The sequence below is a fragment of the Nomia melanderi genome, chromosome 13, assembly GCF_051020985.1.
Source record: "Nomia melanderi isolate GNS246 chromosome 13, iyNomMela1, whole genome shotgun sequence".
Lineage (NCBI taxonomy): Eukaryota > Metazoa > Arthropoda > Insecta > Hymenoptera > Halictidae > Nomia > Nomia melanderi.
The window spans coordinates 8,128,716-8,149,072 of NC_135011.1; the positions used below are offsets into that span (position 1 = coordinate 8,128,716).

Consider the following 20,357-nt stretch of genomic DNA (forward strand, 5'->3'; position numbering starts at 1 on the left):
GTTATGAATAATTAAAAACCTGTACGAACTATGACGGTACAACAATAGCACACGTGAGGCAGGTCCGTATGAAAGCGAACATTTTTTAATTATTCGTAACGAAAATGGAGCTAAAACCGGTGTTTTGTTTCTAGACTGTCGAATTTTATATATCTATAATTTATAAGAATCTTTAAAACATTTGTAATCTAATATTCAATAGAATCAAATGTAATTTATATACATTTTTCATTTCATAAAAGCGCTACCGAAGACCGGAAATTTCCTTTTAAATTACGTATTTTCCATTTCTTACGAAATACAAAGTTAACTGTTCAAATTGTATCTACTAAATATAAAATATTGCAAAATAGATTCAATTCATTATTAAAATTAAATATTTTCTGCTAGTAACAATAATTATTATTAATGAAACGTACAATGATCAATTCAGTAATAACTCAAGTAAGTCCACAGCATTCTACTGGAAAAGGAAAATATCCAAAAATTTTAGCAATCTTTAGAAATGACAATTTCTAAATTTCTTTAGCTCGACAATTCGAATATAAATTCCCATTTTTAAATAAAAGTCCTGAGACTCGAAACGAGGAAACACGAAGATAAGTAGCGTCCCGTAAGGACTCTTGTAAAGTCGCAAAAGGAAACGCGTAGTGACGCAGCCGTTAACGAGCCGTAACGTTTCGCGATTAGTGGAAACGCCACTGAAAATTGTCTGCGTCGCCTCGTGGAAATATTGTCGCAACAATTTCATGGCAGCCGGGCGCGGCGGCGATCCGCCAGAAGATATTAAAGGGAAAAGCGGCTCGTCCGGTAATTATGCGAATCCGTTTGCCTGATCCTGGGAATCGAACAGATGCTACCAACCGGTGATTTAGCATTAAATCAATTCGGCGCGGGCCAACATTTCCAGCGACTCTCGTTTCCTCGTTGTCGCCGCGAGATCCACCGAGAAAGCGTGAAATATTATCAACATGTTGACTGTGTACAGCTATTTTCCTGCGTCTCGCTTGTAACGTTGCAGAGAGGTTCTTACTATTCAAAATATACGGGGTGAGCAAATACCAAACAGCCCCATATTTCATGCGTGATATTCAATGAAAATATACAGTAAAATTTTGTTATGCAGTTGAGTAAGTATTGACTGGTGTGTTTCACAATTTACTATTTTTATCGTGTGTAATCAAAATTTACTCACAAGAGAAGTTGTCGAACCCGGAAGTTCAAAAAATTATGAAACTTTCTGCGTAAGTAAAGTAAGTCAAGACATTGCAATTTTTCTCGTGTTGAATTTCACTTTGAAAGGGTGAAACCACCCCCTGAAGGAAATGCAAGTTTTTCTTTCACTTGGATTATCTTGAGAACGGTAAGAGATAAAAAAAAGTTCAAACGTAAAAGACTTTGCTCTTCCACGTCTACAAAACTGCAAAATAAAATTTTTCAGAATGTGTTAGGCTTGACTTAATCTACTTGCACACAAAGTTTCATAATTTCTTGAATTTCTGGGTTAAGTAACATCCCTCGTTAGCATTAAAAATAATTCTTCTATTTTTTCTAACAAGTTGTTAATTATTTATACTGAAAAGTAAACCACCCAGGCAAGATTAACTTCTTCCAATATTTTTCTAATATTACACTCAAATAACCCAAATTTAATGCGAACTTTAAATTTAAACATCAGTATTACTTGACAAAAAGTAATTATCTACAAATAACTCTCCTAACAAATTATCTCTCCAACTGTAACACCTTATCAAACAACTAACCATTAACACAAGGTTTACGTACATATACTATGCACCTTGTCCTCTTATTTCTAGAAAACTTAATACCCATTCATTTTCATCTCAAAAAATACACAATTAAGATACACACTCGTATAACTGCGTCAATCAAAATCGACTTAATCATTCGGCAAATAATCTTTATAGAACTCCATATGCGGTAGTTAAATACAATTTTCCAAAGACACTCGGTGCACTCACCTCGCCTACACCCGCATACGTTGCCACATTGATAACTACTCATAACAAAGCCATGAATACGATTACGTTTACTGCGATCCAATTTGCATTGAAATAGAAACGGCGTGGCTCACTATCATATTTCCGTCTGCCAGGACGGTGTCGTTGTTCCCCTCATTCGCGTTTCAACGGGGCAAGGAGAAATGTTGCGCGGCGGGCATTAACTAAATAGTAGCCGTCTCAAAGACGAAACGCGCGCGTTGGTTACAACTCCGATGTTATTAAGCCCCTCCCCAATTAAAACAAAGAATCCCCGGTAAGCCGGCGAGCAACGACGGTAATTAAATACAAACCTGCACCGTTTCAACCGTTCCCCGCACGGTTTCGAAAGAAATAGGACAAACGGGGACCAGGAAATCCGCCTTAACGAACACACTTTCAAATATTTACCGCGCACGGAACGGCCACGAGTTTTTTACGGTTTATGAAATCCGGCGGCCATTGCGAAAACAGCCGGCGAAGAGGCCAATTCCGCCGTATCCCGTTTCAAACCGCGCGCCTCGGGAACGGAAATCGCGGAATTTTCCTTTTTCTTTCACTTCAAACTATGAAACCTCGTGAGAATAACGTTACGGATTAACGTGGAAATTAAATAACGAGATGAATTAGCGCGGCGCCGTATCAAGTAGCGGAGAAGACGGTGGAAACAGATTGTTTGGTTCGCGAATGGTCCGTGACAGTGGCTTGAAGGATAATTATTCGGCTGTTTTTATGCATTTTCGTGCGTTTTTAGGTGTTCCTGAGCGTTTATGGGAAATTTGTAGGTGCAATGTCGTGCTCAGTGGATGATATACGCTTTGTTCTATTTGATATGGATTAATATTAAATTAAAATGAATAAAGTACTACTATATAAAAGGGAATTATTTTATATAATGTTAATACCTACATAGTGAGACTGAGGCGAATCGGATCATTTTTGGTTTGACATCAGAGAATTAATGATACTTGAACATTAATGTTGAAAAACGAAAGAGAATTTTTTAATTTTCCTTTACCAAATAAGAAACTAAAAATGAGAGATATAATTTGGGATACAACAAATGTGGACTAGATTCTTCTGTCAATTCGATAATCTACCCTACTAGTACTTATATAGTATACAATATTAACAACTAGGATCTAATAATATTTAATATATAATATAACAATATAACAATATAATAATATTAATATGAAAATTTTAACTGTGGCAGGTAATATATAATTATATATATAATTAAAATATTCTTTCAGATATTAAAGTAGTAAAACAGTCTACATTACAATATACTTCAGATCTGAATGGTTTAATTTTCAAAAAGGTAGACCCATATTCGAAAATTTCAATACCGAAAATTCTGTAACGCGACATCCTCAAATCCCGGAAAGTATTATCTGTACAGGACGTTGTATAACCTAGCGGCAACCCGTTAAGAATGCCCCAAGGCATAGAATATGAGGTATCTAATTTATTCTATGGAAAACAGAAATTCTCGAGCATCTGGTTGCACCTTCAAAGGTGCATCCGAAGCATTCAGAGGACACGCAGGGGTGAATTGTTGCAAAATATAATGGCGAGCTGGTCAATAGATCATCCGAGCGGCGTTGGCGTATACATGTACGCGTACTTGTATATTATATCCATTGAATGAGCCGAGTCTTGTTAGCGTACAATGGGCATCGGGAAATAGCATCGTGACCGAGTTCGGGATTACCGAATTAATCGAACGGTTCTCAACAAAGAACGTCTATTTATAGCTGGAAACGAGTTCCGCGGATAAATCCCTCGGCATTGTGGATATGATACCGCGTTATCATAATCTCGCTCATCCACCGTTCTTGTCGGGATTTTCGTTACCGGGGAATAATGCAAGATCTGGATCATCGGAATCGCGATCCATACTGAAGATGCATGTTAGAATCCGCGGGATTGAACGATGAGGGTTGGACGTTAACAATTTTGTGTATGAAAAATGGATAATTATTGCGAATTGAAATTTGTTCGTTAGGAGAGGAGTTTTTCGGAAAGGAATATGATGAAGTATGAGATTCGGTTAGATATGTCGATAAAAATTATAATAATATAAATAAAGATACTAATACTTAATCAAAATTTATTTATTGGGCTTCTTTTTTTGAAAACGAATTTGAAGAAGTATGAACATTAAATGAATATTAATACAAAGTTGAAATAATTTAAATTAAGATATTAATAACAGACTGAAATTTATCTATATAACAGAAGACTTGCTTTTTGAAAAGGAACTTAATAAAGTTCCAACTTCAATAGACACTAATATAAAAACAAAGGTGATCAAAACTATAAAATATCTCGTATTTTCAAGTATCGCAATAAATTCAATTTACTTTACATAATACATTCTCCATTTCATTGTATTCAAAAAATATCTAGTCATCACGAGTCACAAATATTACAACTAAACTTTACCTCCCAGGATTTTTCCAAAAAGAAGACAAAATTCAATGTCACGTTAAATTCAACTTATATTACACAATCAATTCTCCATTCCGTTATATTAAAAAAATATCTATTCGTCACGAGTCACAAATACTACGACCAAACTGAACCTCCCTGAATTTGTCGTAAAAGCGACCAAGAAAAAAGTGACAAAGCCAGGTGGGTACCCTAATAGTATTAAACATTACATCGACGGTGTATCGTGTTCGAAGGTAAGTAAACAGCGCGCGTCGGGGCTCCGTTGTCGCAAAGTTTCGAACAGCATTTGGAAATTACGGTCGCCCTGAAACGGTCCTGGCTGCAGCGCGCAACATTTAATTCGCCGTATCGCAAATATTATTCAACTCGCATTGTTCCCGTCGAGCGGAGTTAATTTAAATTTCGATCAAAAGCGTTTCCGTCGTAACGGTACGTAACACGACACGTCTTTACACGGTACAAACCCAAGGCCCGATTCGCTTTGGCCGGCATAATGGAAACAGACAACAATTCAGCGATACAATTACCGCAACCATCCCGTAATTAAAATAGAACGAACGCTTTAGCGAGCGAGTCGCCCTTCCATCGACGACCCACTAGATAGTTTCTTTTCATGGGCAACCCCCTCGACATTTACGTCAACCGTTACCTTCAACCAACACCAGTGTTATTGAACTGAAATTTCGTTCGATATTTCGTTACAATGCTTGCCATTTTGCGTAGCACTCGACGGTGACGTTGTCCAACGGACACACCTATACTGTAATACATTCGCAACTAGCGTTTGTTTCAGTAGCAATCTTAGTTACAATGTTTTATTAACGTCTTGGCTACCCTTGGCACCTAAAAACGCTTTAACCCCTTGCCCTATGATTTCTTTCTGAACTGTGATCGATCTAACTACTTTGTTATTAACACTAAACCTACCGAGCAGTTAAATTGATTTTTTGAAATTCCTCTATAGAAAGTTTAGGGGTACATCTATCGAGGCTTTAACTAATTTACAATACAGTTTGCGTATTGCTAAAGCAATTTCTTGAATAATTTCTCAGAGAAATACCTGTTATCTTTTTATTAATTGCAAAAAGAAGAAATGGAATGAGTCATTTTGACCCGTCTGGTAGGTTTAGTGTTAATAATTTATTGAAACTAAGAGGAAACTCCAGTTTTATTCTTTGTCAACATCTGCTCTAAGCTATAACCATTGATAAACGAGAAATAACATGTAATTTGCGGTCAAACAAATTGAATAATATTTATGTTCTCTATGTTCTATTTGAAATCTTCACCAACGAGTCTGACACGGTATCGTAGGGCAAGGGGTTAAAAGCTTGGTTTCAGTGTCCTGTTAGCACCTATAGGTTAAATGTTGTTAACAACAATTGCAGCGAAGCTCGCTTGAATTAGACGTAAGTGGATTCAACACTGTCGGTCAAAGGTTTGAGACCAGTACATTGATTAAGAGAAAAACTTTTATAATTGTTATTAATAATGAAGCAGTTGTGAAACAAATTATAGAACAAATGCTTAAGGGTTGGAATTTTGTATTATATTTCTATATTTGGAATATAGAAAAATATATAAATACATAAATATAGAAGAATCCTTTAAAAATTGCAAGGTATGCACTCGAAAGAACATTCTTCAATTTGATATGAAACCGTAGTGAGACCAGGATCGTTTATTTCATCGCATTAATTCTATGTAGTTTCGCTAAGATTTTAACCATAAATTCATATATATAATCGCAAGTTTCCGGTTCCTTCCAGACGACATCAGGGAAAGACTTCGGTGCCGTCTTATTTACCTCAATTACCCGATCCAAGGAATACGCAAATTCTAATTAAGGAAATTTCGTGGCCGGTGTACGAACGCCTGACGCCGCGTATAAATCATCCGAGAGGTTACTCTGTGGGGCGTTCGATAACTAGAAACTGTGTCTGCCTGTTTACCCCGTAAACGAACGGGATACCTGCCTTGCACCGAGTTAGTTTGCCGAAGAATCTTTAGATGTATCTGCCAGAGGCGAGTGATTCGGAAACGCGCGGCACATCAAATCACACGAAATTTGTCGCACAGTCAACAATTTATTTCAGATTTCCAATATTACTTGTATGTGGTATTGACGACATTCACATAGTTATAACACTTCTGGAATTCTTAGTTGGAAGCAGATATGCGTATAAATAAAAGCTGATAGTATTCTTAATTTATTTTTACTAAAATGAATTTCCTATTTGATGAGAGATATTTGTTCCTATTAGTCTAGTTTATATAAAATAATCTGAATATAAAAATAGGTTCATTCGTTGTAAGTTCTCTGTTCAGACAATGCAAAATATTAAAAGTGGGATTTGGGAAAAATCATGAGAAATAGATCGATGGTTATACATTAAATGTAAACTTATGCTTACAGTCATATTAAAATTAAATGATTGTTTCTACCAAACGTGTAACCAAAGTTTTAATTGTAACGTATATACTACGCATTTCAACAAAATTTGTAATTATGCATCGAATTTTGTGCTCCTTCGAGTAGACTGATTTATTTGTAATGAGTTTCTTCTGACAAGCACGCGATTGAACGTTGACGAAATACTAATTGGATTTGACAGGTATATACAAGAGAAGACGATTTAATTTCGAGAAATATCAAATAATTTTTACCGCTTAAATTACAGAATCTCATGCACATGAGGAAAATCATTTAATTCGTAGAGCTACTTTGGACTGGGAGTACTATCTGCTACGACACTTTTAAAGTAACAATCATATCGACGTGAGCATAAGAAGAAATATTTTGGTAAAGTGTTTTACTATCGACGAAAAGTAAGATAGATTGCATAACAATGTAGTAACCATTCAGTGTTGATATTGTATTGTAATTCAAAATTGTAAAAGATTTTATAACAGGTAAAGAAAAGCTGCATTTCATATTTCGATATTGAATTACTGTACTAAGAATATTCTAATTCAAATAGATATGTAACGTGTTAAAATTTAATTTTAATCGATGAAATTTCTATTTAAATATTAATTGATTTTATGCAATTTTTCCTCTTTCTCCCGTCACAATTTTGCCCTTATCTTCAATTAGTTCTAATATGTTTACATATACTTATAGACTGTTAAACAGAATAAATATTTAAATACCATGATATAATTGAAAATTTAGTCATAAGAATAAATATTAGTGGTAGTCAGCGCGATGGTAAGATTAGATTGCAAAATCGAGCGTTTTCCCTGCTGCTGAGTATCAGACAAAAACAGAGAATTTCGGCAGAACAAACAGACGCGCCATCTAGCGGTAAATAATTTGGATTGTTTCTCCCTATATACTGTAATGTGTAAGACAAGGACAGAGCGAGTGTGCGATAAGCACAGAGATAGAAATCTCGGTGCAACCTACTTTGAAAAAGCATCTCATCAGTCCCTGGTACCTACGCGCGAAGCATGACAGGCAAGGAAGTCTAACGAGAGAAATGTTAACTAACAATTTGTGTAGCATACGATGGATAACGCCACAGTTACTCTTTTGTAGTCAATGAGTCGGTAACGTAGATTGTAAATAAAGTCAATTTCTATTTGTTATTAGAAATCATTTAACCTTCTATGGGCCGAATTTTTGTTCATGATTATAACAAAATTAATGAATATCCACATATGAATACGAATTAACAATGTATTCAATAGTTTTAATAATTTCATTAAACGAATATATTTTATAACTTTCGAGTTACAATGACGTTAAACTTTCACGCCTGAGCATACATAAGTTTAAGTTAACTGATTACTTAATTTTATTCACCGCTTTGAGTGTAAAATGAAATAAATCAACAAGATGGCAATATACTGATATATGACTTCAAAGTTACATGGGCTTATAGAGGGTTAACTTCACATTTTAAAATTCTTTTCTTAATATCCGATATATTTTTTTTGGAAATGGTCTGAAACAAGCCGTCTTAGAAACTAGTCGATAAAAATATTTCGACATTATAATTGAATGAATATTGTAAACAAATATATTGCATAAAGAAACATGCTACACCTCTATAGCTAATTTATTAGTAACTCAATTTCTATTTGTTAATAAAAATTATTTAACTTCTTATTTTAAAAGTCTTTTATTAATATTTATGATATTCTTTTTGTAAATAATAAGTTAGAAACGCAAGCTATCCTAGAAAGCTGGCCTAATAAATAAAGTCTAAAGAAATATGTCAATATAATTCAGTGAACATTTAAATAAGTTTATTGAATAAAGAAACACGTCATACCTTGTAAACTCCCACATCGATAATGTTTGTCTACCAGTTTGAGCGTTTCGATACGGATGGCGCTACCACCTACCCGAGTGAACTCCCACATCGGTAATGTTTGTTTAGCAGTTTGAGCGGTTTGCCACGGATGGCGTTGGCAGTCAAAAATACAGATTTTCGGTAACAGATAATTCTTGCCGCAATATGCATTATATGCTATGCACAAAGTGGAAAAAATTATTCGTTGCAGTAGATTTATTATATGCCATGCTGAAATTATTGAAATTATTGATATCTTCGAAGCATTCAAACTGAAAATAATCTGTTGTTAAAATTTGTATAGAGATTACATATTAATCAGATTAAATGCTCAGTAGTTTTAGATTAAACTATTTAAGGAGGCGCCGCGTATTCCGAAGAAATGTCGGACTAAAAAGGAAAAGGTCTTGATTCTGAAGTGACAGAAATCTGAGAAGTCTTTGATTACAAATGAGATAAAAGAGGCTAAAGAATATCTACTCGGCATACTGTAACATGCACCATACAATTTCTCAGCCATTAGCCTAGCAATATCCTCGTTAGGAACTACTCTATCAGCGATGATGCTAGTTTCCAGGTCTACCGCGTGGAGGTTGCTGCGAGGGACCCTGGGAGGTGGGTGGAAATTCAATTCCACCGACCTCCTGTTCTACATCTAAATCTTATGTTTAACGCACTTATTTTTAATACACTTAATAATAATCCGACGTTTTCTTTCGCACGCATATTTCTAACTTAGCTTAGCCTGAACGTATAACTTAAACTATATAATCATCGCAGTAAAGGGAGTGAATCAAGGAAGAAGTCCATGATTCGATCATCAGACGAATCAGAGAAGAAGTCTCTGGTTCAACAAGAGCAAGATCAGGGATGACAATCTTAATTTTAACTTAGTATAGCCTTAGAACAATCATCGGGCCAAAAAAAGGACGCAAATACGAAGCAACCAGTGCCAGATTCCCATTAACTTCAAAATTCGTGAGAATTCGAAGTAGGATTCCAACACTGACTGCCGCGATGGACGATGGCGCGAGCACCACCGCCCTACGGTGCGCACCACCTTTCAGCTCAGACACCGATCTCGAGACAAGCGTGATGAATCTAAAGGATAATTGCTCGCCACAATTTTACATGGATCGTACAATGTCGCAGCCAATCGGCCCAGCATTATCCTCGATAGGAATTACTCTATCGGCGATAATGCCGGTTTCCAGGCCCACCACGAGGAGGTTGCTGCGAGGGACCCATTTCCGTTCGCGAATTAACTTAACCCCTTGCTCTTTCATCTGTTTCTCAACCATGATCGATACGATTTTGGCATTAATCGTTTATTGAGGGAGGGCAAAAGTCTGGGTATATTCTATGTCATTTACCGTCAAGTGTGTTCATTGATGACGGGAGAATATTTAATTGGTATTCAAAAGAATCGAGTAATAGTTATGATTAACCTCTTGCACTCCGAATTTCTTTTGCATTTTTTCCTCGATAACTGTATTATTATGATAATTGATTTAAAATACATTTGAAGAGATAATTAGTTTGTAGAGAGCAGTTTAAATGATTCTTCTTACTAATAATAGTGAAAACAAGGTGATAATATAATTTATTTGAAAAATGTTGACAAAGAATCACAACTGTAAATAACACGGTTTAAATTCTGTTTTTAAATCTTCACTACGAGTGTGACACGGTTATTGTAAAGGCAAAAGGTTATTACAAAGTTCTTTCTGAGAGATTATCCGTCTTACAGTAACAGTATGTAATAAATAATGATAAATGTAAAGTAGTTCAAATAGTAATGATGTCAACAATTGTGCGAAGACGACTGATTGTCTAGGAGATGAGAGTGAGAGAGTGAGAGAGTAAGAGAGAGAGCTCCTTCCTTGTATCATTGTGAATCATTATCCCTGTTTCCCATTTTTCGTCTCTTTTCGGCGATATTCGGCGACTTCCGGTCGTACTCGCTACCGATCCCCACTATTATTACCTGCGGCTATTTACCTATTGAAAGAATCTAAGGAATTTTCAGCTATTTTAGATCTGCGAGAAGGGTTGTTCACTTAATGCTATTGCGAAGGATTTCCTGGAAGATCCATGGTAACTGCGTGTCCATAATCAAAATCGCGACGGCCTAGTGATTATTAAATCTCTGGAATTGACTGACGATGGGCCGCAGTCAATCCAAAAAGATTTTATTTTGTACCCACCAAGCATTGGAATTTATATTCCAGTATTATTTATTTCACTTTCATTCGAATTTCAATGTCGCGGAAACTGGATTTAATATTTACCGAAATCGATGGTCTGTATTACAATTTATTTGCAATTTAATTTCTAAGTTTCTTTTTACGAGTCGTAAACTCTTTTATATTTCTATACGAAACCTCAAGATAAAGTTACTCCGCCCGTAATTTAATAAAAAGTCAAAGCATTGTTGCTAGTACTTACAGTTAACGTTAAACCCGACGTACAAGAAAAACCCTATCTTATCTAACAAATACATCAAAAAATGCGAATAAGACAATCTTATTAATATTTCAAAGAAATAAGAAATTAGAAATGTAAAGAAAGTAAAAAGTATATTTAACATATAAAATAAGTAACATTTGTACAAACACAGTAGAAAGAATTATACTAAAACAATGTACAAGGACAAGTATAAAGAAAATCGACGAAAACAGTGTATACGTTCTATATAATGGAATCGTTCCTTCAACTGAGTTTCATTGAAAAATGAAAAACTCGATCTAGTTTTCATCTTCACCTTCGCCAGCATCAGTCGAGTCCATGCCAACTTCTTCGTAATCTTTTTCCAATGCGGCCAGATCTTCCCTAGCTTCGCTGAATTCACTTTCCTCCATACTTTCACCAATATACCTGTGTAAATAATTATTTGTCTCATTTGTACTACTCTTTATAAATTGAATCTATTCAAATAATTTCATCAATATTTAATGGTAAGGATCAAACACAAATGTGATTAATTAAAAAAATGTTCAAGTATCGAAATAGTCGTATATATAAACACAGATATTGTTTGAAAATTAAAGAAAATACAGCATGGGAAGTCTTTCAAGAAAACTTCGTTGATTTTGTTAATTATACGTTTGATGAAAAGAATCAATTCATCGAAATATGATAATAGAGATTGATATAAAATCAAGGGTAAATGAAAGAAAACGTAATAGTTATTCAGAGGATTTTCAGATAAGCTTTACCAGTGAACGAAAGCTCGTTTCCCGAACATCAAATCGAATTTTCTATTTAATCTCGTCCATGCCTCTGCAATTGCAGTTGTGTTCGCAAGCATTGCCATAGCTCTTTGCACTTTGGCCAGATCGCCTCCTGGTACTACAGTCGGTGGTTGATAATTGATACCCACCTAAAAATTAAATTGATATTTATTATATTTCAGTATTAAAAGACTTAATAATGTAAATACTCATAACTGGAATCTCAAAATATTTCTATAGCTTAAAGATTTCTAAAAACATAACCAATCCAACAGTATAAATGTTGATTTCTAAACAGGCATTTTCTTTTATCAAAAAATTCAATTATCCCCCTACAAACAAGCAATAAAATACCAAACAAAAAAATAACAAATACCAAACTGTTTACTGTACAATGCATAATATAAACTTAAATTTTTAGTACACCTATAAATCACAAAAATTTCCTTAATAAAATCCTAAATAAAAATTCAAACAATCCAGACTGTACCTTGAACCCAGTGGGACACCAATCGACGAACTGAATAGCTCTCTTTGTCTTAATCGTCGCAATGGACGCATTAACGTCTTTAGGCACGACATCGCCTCTGTACAATAAGCAACAGGCCATGTACTTGCCCCTATGGGGATTGCACTTAACCATTTGCATAGCAGGTTCGAAACACGAAGACGTTAGCTCCATCACTGTCAGTTGCTCGTGATACGCCTTCTCTATGGAAACAATAGGCGCGTACGTCGCCAGGGGGAAATGGATTCTTGGGTATGGCACTAAATTCGTTTGGAACTCGGTCAGATCAACGTTCAAAGCTCCGTCGAATCTCAACGAAGCTGTGATGGACGAAACTATTTGCCCAATCAATCTGTTCAAATTCGTGTAAGTTGGTCGCTCGATGTCCAAGTTTCTCCTGCAGATATCGTATATGGCTTCATTGTCAACGAGAAACGCGCAATCAGAGTGCTCGAGTGTCGTGTGAGTAGTTAGGATCGCGTTGTACGGTTCTACCACGGCAGTGGAGATCTGCGGCGACGGATAAATCGCGAATTCCAACTTTGCTTTCTTCCCGTAGTCTATCGACAGACGTTCCATTAGCAAACTGGTGAATCCGGAACCGGTACCACCGCCGAATGCATGGAAGATCAAGAAACCCTGAAGACCGACGCACATGTCCGCGATTTTGCGGATCCTGTCTAGGACTAGGTCGATTATTTCTTTTCCTAAGGTGTAGTGACCTCTCGCGTAATTATTTGCGGCGTCTTCTTTGCCGGATATTAGTTGCTCCGGATGGAACAGCTGGTGGTAGGTCCCCGTTCGAACTTCGTCTAAAAAGTAGTTGGTTCGAGAGTTTGATGAATTGGGGTTGGTATATTTGATAAGTTGATAAATTAGGGATTTGATTATCTCATAAATTAGAGATTTGATAAATTCAGGATTTGATTATTTCATAAGTTATTCATTTGATAATTCGATGAATTAGAGATTTGATAATTTGATAATGTGATAAATTGAGGTTTTGAGAATTTCATAAATTGGGGATTTAATAATTTGATAAATTAGGGATAACTTATTCGAGTATTAGATTGTGGATCCGTATGCAAGTTCAAATTAAGAACACAACTGGAAAATTAAAATTACGATGGGTAATAATTTTGTTTAACAAACATTATAAAAAGCACTATGCCTCGGATATTTTAAACATTTTTTCGTATCATATGCCTTACCCACATTAATTTTGCACTTTCGAATTTCCCATGAATGCATAAAAATTTATAATTTATTAATAACTATGTATCATCGATAAGAAACTTCTAATTAAGATATAATGAATATATGGTATACCTATGACTGTAGGTTCCAGATCCAGAAATACTGCCCGCGGTACATATTTTCCACCACTGGTTTCGCTGAAGAAAGTTTGGAAACCATCGTCATTGGAGCAATTCTGTGGTGGAAGCATGCCATCGGGTTGTATTCCGTGTTCCAGGCAATACAACTCCCAACAAGCGTTTCCCATTTGAACGCCGCCTTGGCCGATGTGGACTGACAGTACTTCACGCTGGCGAATTCAAAGAAAAATTCATGAAAAGATCAACATTTTCACAGATCATAGAAAGTCTCAAGTTTCATTTCAGATTAGAATTGTTTTAATACTACAATGTTGGAAATTGACTCGGAGAGACTGGTTAGACATAATATTTCTGTAATCTTCGAATCATTTAATTATGTATAATTACCATTTTGGCGATTCCTTCGAGATTTTACGGAAGGGAAGATGAACGACCACGTTGACAGGATGAACGCCCGAATCCAATTGAATAACCGATTATTTGTTCAGAAATTTTGTTTTCGTTGCTAGGAAACGGATGTAATTATAATGAAATAATTAGCAGATTAACTATAATCTGTGAAAATATTTTTTGTTATTAAATAAGGAAATTATCGAGGGTTGGGTATAACAAATAATGTTTCTTAATTTTATATAATGCAGCTTCTATTTAACTATAATACATGGATTAAAATATATAAAATATTGTGAAAATTATTATGATAAATATTTATATCGAATTAACATATTTTATTATAATCATTTAAATAAGTAACTGAAGATTTAACCCTGTCTACATTTATAATGAGGTTAGAATTACAATTAAGGAGAATCTATTGAGTAACTATATATTTTATCGAATATTTTGTGAAATATGTATTTTTTCTAGTAGAACACATAATAAGTTATTCGTTATTGTACCTAAATACTAAAATTATATGTGAAAACGATTCGAATGTAAGTAACAGTAGTAAATTTGATGATTTTATAAATATCATGTAATATATAGATAAATTTCTGGAGGTTTATGCCACTATTAGATTGAAATATCTCTTTTAAATCATTAAGGGTAGTCACCCCTGTTCCAAGGACAGTTTTGCAAAGTGTATCATCAGACGAGGTGGCCGAGAGGTTAAGGCGTTGGACTGCTAATCCAATGTGCTCTGCACGCGTGGGTTCGAATCCCATCCTCGTCGATTGTTTTTTGCTTTTAATGTATTAGAGTAATCAAATTACTACGAATTCTTTTATATACTGCAGCCATTTTAATTAATTCATTAAAATGTTTACTAATAATTTCCAATTACAAAAAATATTCAGCTACGAACCATGCAGTCGTAGAAAATCGAATGCAAACGTTATTTTGATCTTTCAAGTACAAATTTATTATACAAATTATTTACTATCCAATTTATTTGAAAGTGTTGTTTCATAAATGTAGAAAATGCAGTAATATGTTACATATCGTTATTATATACATTAATACTTGTATACTTATAATACTACTTATACCTTAATATAAATATACTTTTGTGTTAATTGTACGTTATTAAAGGTGCTATTTTATTTTAGAAATACTAATTCTTCGATGTTAATTTACTGTGTTTATTATATATATTTATTTTTTTATTTATATCGTATTCAGTTAATGGTGTTGATCCTGTGTTAATTTGATCTCAATTATATACTGAAACAGATATAAAAGTATAAAAAAGAGTACTTCAATATATTTTCAATGTATGCATTTAAAGTATAATTAATATAATTGATAATATATATGATAATATAGGTGAGTAATAAAATCATTCGAATTTTAATTATCAAATAGGATTAATATCATTTAAACTCTATTTTAATATGAAAAATTTAGAAACACTTAACATACATAATTATGAAGTAATTTAATATTAAAATTAATGTCAATTAACATTGGCTGCTTCCTCATAAAATTTTATTCTTTTTAATAATTGTGATGTTAGTATTGACAAATATAATTGGTTTTTAAAAATTCGCACGCATCTTATCACTATCTATAGTTTTGAAATTGTTTACAAACGCTCACTGATAAGATATAGAAATAGTTCAAACGTCCAATGTATTTTTAGGACTTTACAAAACATTAATGCTTCGTTATCATTTTCATATCAGTATTATCGACACAATAATGGAATTTCAAATTGCTTGACTATTTTACCACGGATGTCACCATGCACCAAAAGTGACCTTACCGATCGAGTAAAGGCGCGCATTTCTTATACAATTAAAATTTTTATTTGTAATTTATATTCTTCTTTTCTTATTATTTCAGTTTTCCATAATCTCCACAATTCCTTAAAATTGTTACATTTTCATCTGTATCATAGAAAATGAAAAAATGTCAAAATATACGTTAACATTTTATTCTATTATTGTTGTCAATTTAATTAGTCGTAAAATTATATTAAACATTAAGTTGCATAAATATTAATATTAAAACATGCTATTTAAGTTTAAACTACTGGTTCCATAAACCAAATGATTCTTCTCTTTATTTACTATATCTATATTATACAAGAATCATTGAAGTCTATATTTAAGGGTAAAATCTGATCTTCATAATAGGGGAGTTGAAAAAATCTAAAATTTATTACAATAATTACATAGAATTCTGATACGAATGATATTTCCGCATTTGTCTCTCAACACAAATTACAGAAAATTGGATCGCATTAGCATTAAGACATTTACGTAATCAAAATCTCTCGAAAAACCTTAAAATAACAATCGCTAAAAATCAAAATTCCAAAAAATTCATTTCACCGCTCATAACTTGACAATTTCCACAAAATTTCCTCAACAACCTTTGCATCCTCAACTCCGCTCCATTTTCATCGAGCACATTGTCCTTCACGGCACAGATTAATAACCGAATGATCGCGTTTTATCAGCAGCAATCGCTCGTTATTTCGACCGCGACAGATGGCGACACGAATCGCAATTTCACGGGGGATTTTATATTACGCTCGCGTATCAAAAACAGAAACAGAAACGGTGTTCCCTTTTTGCCCGTTAAGGTTTCCTCCCGTTTCTGCGAGCGTACCGAAAGGATGCAAATTTTACGATATCAGGGGAGCAAATCGGCTGAAATTATTAAAAGCGGATCACGATCGAAACGGCCGTTTCGATTAGCGAGCGGGAACGAAGCGTAATCTACGATTATAACCAGACGTGAAACGCGCGTGTGGCTAATTAACAGAGATAAAAAAGCGGTTTATGTAATTGCGCCTCGTAATTACAGGCCGATACCAGCCGGATGATTCGATAACCTCATCGGCCGGTTTTAGCAATGTTAAGAATTTTTGTCCGGTCGAATTGCGGTTGAAATCGGAGCGGTTCGCATTCCAAGATGGTTTCAGTGAAACACCGATGTGCGACCACTGATATTAGCGATAATAAGAAGAGCGCAAAAGAAAGGAAAAGAAAAAAAGGGAAGGGAGCGACGAGATTTTGCCCGCGTCTCTTAAAAGGGATCGAGATCAAGGACCGAAGACATACACCTTCCGGCTGTTGATTGACACCGATTTATTTTGCTAAGGTTCCAGTTCGTGTTTCTGGAAACCTGAGACCGGGAGAAATCGTGTAAAGAGATAATTTCGAGAATTCACCGGTATCTTCTACGAATTCCTTTTGGCAATCGTGAACTCTCGGAGATTACAGTTGGTAAATTGAATGTAAGTATTACATGCCAGTGTGATATAACGTTACAGATCTGTACGGATTATTTGAACTCGTTGCGGTAATTTTGTAATTTTAATCGAATAATTTGGATGTTACGGTTAATTATTTATTGAGAAACTGTAATATGGAAACTCGGAAAATTATATCTCCTTTTCTTTTAAAATAATTTTCTTCTTGCGTGTAACTATCATATATTATATATGATATTTTATATACTAATGCATAATTTTCTTTTAATGGTTTATTAAATTAAATTTCATTTATGAAAATATTTTCGTTTCTTGAATGTATAGTATAGCAATAATTTGATGGTGTCCATTTCAAAGTAACAAGTAACTTTTAGTTCTTGTTCCTTATCTTGATTCGTAATTCTCGTGTGTATATTTGAACCGTTAATCATAATTGAACTCAGTACTAAGTAATCTTGATACTGTGACTTTTATTTTGGACGTTCTAATTAGATGCGTGGTACATGCCCCGAATAACACGAAACAGATTTGTTTTTAATACTAAATACATGTTTTCCCACTTAAATGAATAAAGTAAATTCGTTTGACCTAAATCGTTCTGGTTTCAGTGGAAATATTAAATTATGCATTAATATTCTCTCATACTCTACATTCCTCCATTAAAACTGAATAAATATATAACATAATATTATAATTAAAGAAATATATTAGAATTCAAAATTCACACTCTATGTCCTAACACATTTCATTATGAAATAAATCTCAGCAAATTTACACATACATTAATTAACCAGTTAATTACGTTTGATAAATATACAAGTCATCTTATAAAATCCAAAATAATACTAATCCTTTCCACGAATGAATGACCTATTTCTTCAAATAAATATTTAACCCTTCTGTATGTTGTTTTAATTTTTTAATAAATTTTACCATAGGTGTATTTGCCTTATGCTAGATGTCATACATTGATTTCAAAGGAAACAGAATTATTTCCTTATTTACTATAAACAATTAACTATTATAGTTTCCCTAAAACTATCGTTTGTGGAAAGTAGCAGTTAATTCAGACTTAACACAATTTCTACCGAAGCTGTCAAAAGGCACTTTTTGAAATTTTAACTTGTAATTGTTTCCTCAGTTTAATAATTTCTCCTCAACTGAATTTTAGACAATTCCTGTTAATTTTATAATCGTTATTGCACAAGTCGAAAAGTCAATTCAGAATATACAACTAAACTTGGAAAATAATTTTAAAATAAAACTTCACAGGGTGTATAACACATTCGGTAGAAACAGTGTTAACACTAGATTTACGAAACCCATGAATTTGACGGATGTTGAATTTCTTAAACATTATTTAGTAACAATTTAATTTCGATTTTGATTCGTGCAATTACGCGAATACGCATTGCAATACTCTAGTCTCGAAGTTACAATTTTCGCTATTTACATAGATGAACACGTAGTTTTCTAGGAACAATAGAATAAAGTGTAGAATAAACGTATGTAAATCTATTGTTAACACGTTCCGTGCCACGTGTACCACATATAGTACACGCCAATGTTTGTACGAAAATATTTTTAATAGATACATAGCCACAGTCGGCGGTATACGTTACAAAGCAGTGAAAACATAAAGAAACAATATCAAAATATATAAAAATGACCAGAAACTTGAATATAACTTATTACTTTATTGAGAAACTCAATACAGTTCATAAGCAAAATATACCCGAAGTTTCCATGGCACGGAACCTGTTAACACGTTGGACCAGAGCTTCGAAATTGCTTAAAAACAATTACAATAAGAAAATTGATATCGACTAAAAATCTTTAGCAACATAAGCAGTTAGATAATAGCACAATATCAAATAATACTGTAATATCAAATCATTACTAATTACTTCTAATACCATTTGCCTTTACTACGAAGGAATAATGATTACTGTAACAAAACGCTCGAAATTATCGTGGCAGTCAACGTGTTAAAGCACAAACTATCAGGTATCTCGTAATTGGCAGCTAATGAGTTAATTACGAAATTCTTTGTTGTTATCCAAACAAAGTTTGGTTTGAATAATACTCAACATTGAATATACACGAAAACTCTGTCTGTGTGGCTCGCTGTCGAGCATCCTTTTCTTCGACCCCTCCACTGACCACTGACTTCGCGGCACGTGCCGAAGGACCCCCGTATCCTTGAGACTTGAGTGCAGGTAGCTGACTCGAGGTCGCTGAGGCGAGCAAAGACCCTATACAGATTCTCAGTACACACCGTACCCCAACCGACATTCTTATTGCTCTTTTAATATTATGCAAAAGCGATATCTCACGACAATATTAATAATTATATGTTGCACAATTCGAACACGCTGTCTTGCAGAAGAAGCTTGCGCGTGTAACCGTTAGATGGCGCCACTGTTCAGTTTTTCAAATTCTTGCTAACTTTCCCGCTTAATATTTGGATGGCAGCCATTTTTCATAAATTAACCCTTTGCACTCGAAAGTTTTTCACCAGAAATATTTGAACATTTTCTGATGAGATAAAGATGATATCTTGTGAAACTAATTCGAAGAGAAATCACACATACATTGCAGAACAATGAAATATTTCAATATTTCTCAAATTGATGCATTATCCGCGGTATAATATTAAATATCAAATTTTATAGTTTTACTGCATGAAATCAAGTAGTGAGTGAGACGTCTCGAGTGCAAAGGGTTAACGTATAATATTATTGCAGAATGGTAAAAAGTAAATCTATGAGCATGTAGACGTATGTCAGAAATATAGAATATAATTTTTTCATAGATACTTTATTTTAAATTCAGTCATTTACAGAATACGAGT

General features: G+C 34.1%; 1 protein-coding gene and 1 non-coding gene across 2 annotated transcripts; one reads left to right on the plus strand and one right to left on the minus strand.

Moving 5' to 3' along the window:
• Nucleotides 1-11,508: 11,508 nt before the first annotated feature.
• LOC116432324 (tubulin alpha-1 chain) lies at nt 11,509-14,051 on the minus strand. Its single transcript, XM_031989000.2, has 4 exons — nt 13,832-14,051; nt 12,485-13,314; nt 11,980-12,143; nt 11,509-11,638 (listed from the first exon to the last, which is right to left on the minus strand). The coding sequence occupies exons 1-4, from the start codon at nt 14,004-14,006 to the stop codon at nt 11,509-11,511; spliced, it is 1,299 nt and encodes a 432-aa protein (XP_031844860.1). The 5' UTR covers nt 14,007-14,051.
• An 880-nt stretch (nt 14,052-14,931) lies between these two features.
• TRNAS-GCU (transfer RNA serine (anticodon GCU)) lies at nt 14,932-15,013 on the plus strand. The gene has a single exon. It is a non-coding gene; the product is annotated as a tRNA-Ser (tRNA).
• The last annotated feature ends 5,344 nt before the right edge of the window (nt 15,014-20,357 follow it).

Excerpts from the sequence above, each read along its gene's own strand:
- LOC116432324 (XM_031989000.2), bottom strand. The coding sequence starts at position 14,006 with ATGGGAAACGCTTGTTGGGAGTTGTATTGCCTGGAACACGGAATACAA. Across the intron at positions 13,315-13,831 it reads TCTGGAACCTACAGTCATAG|ACGAAGTTCGAACGGGGACC; the intron begins GTATACCATATA and ends ACTACTTTTTAG. Across the intron at positions 11,639-11,979 it reads AAACGAGCTTTCGTTCACTG|GTATATTGGTGAAAGTATGG; the intron begins GTAAAGCTTATC and ends TTATTTACACAG.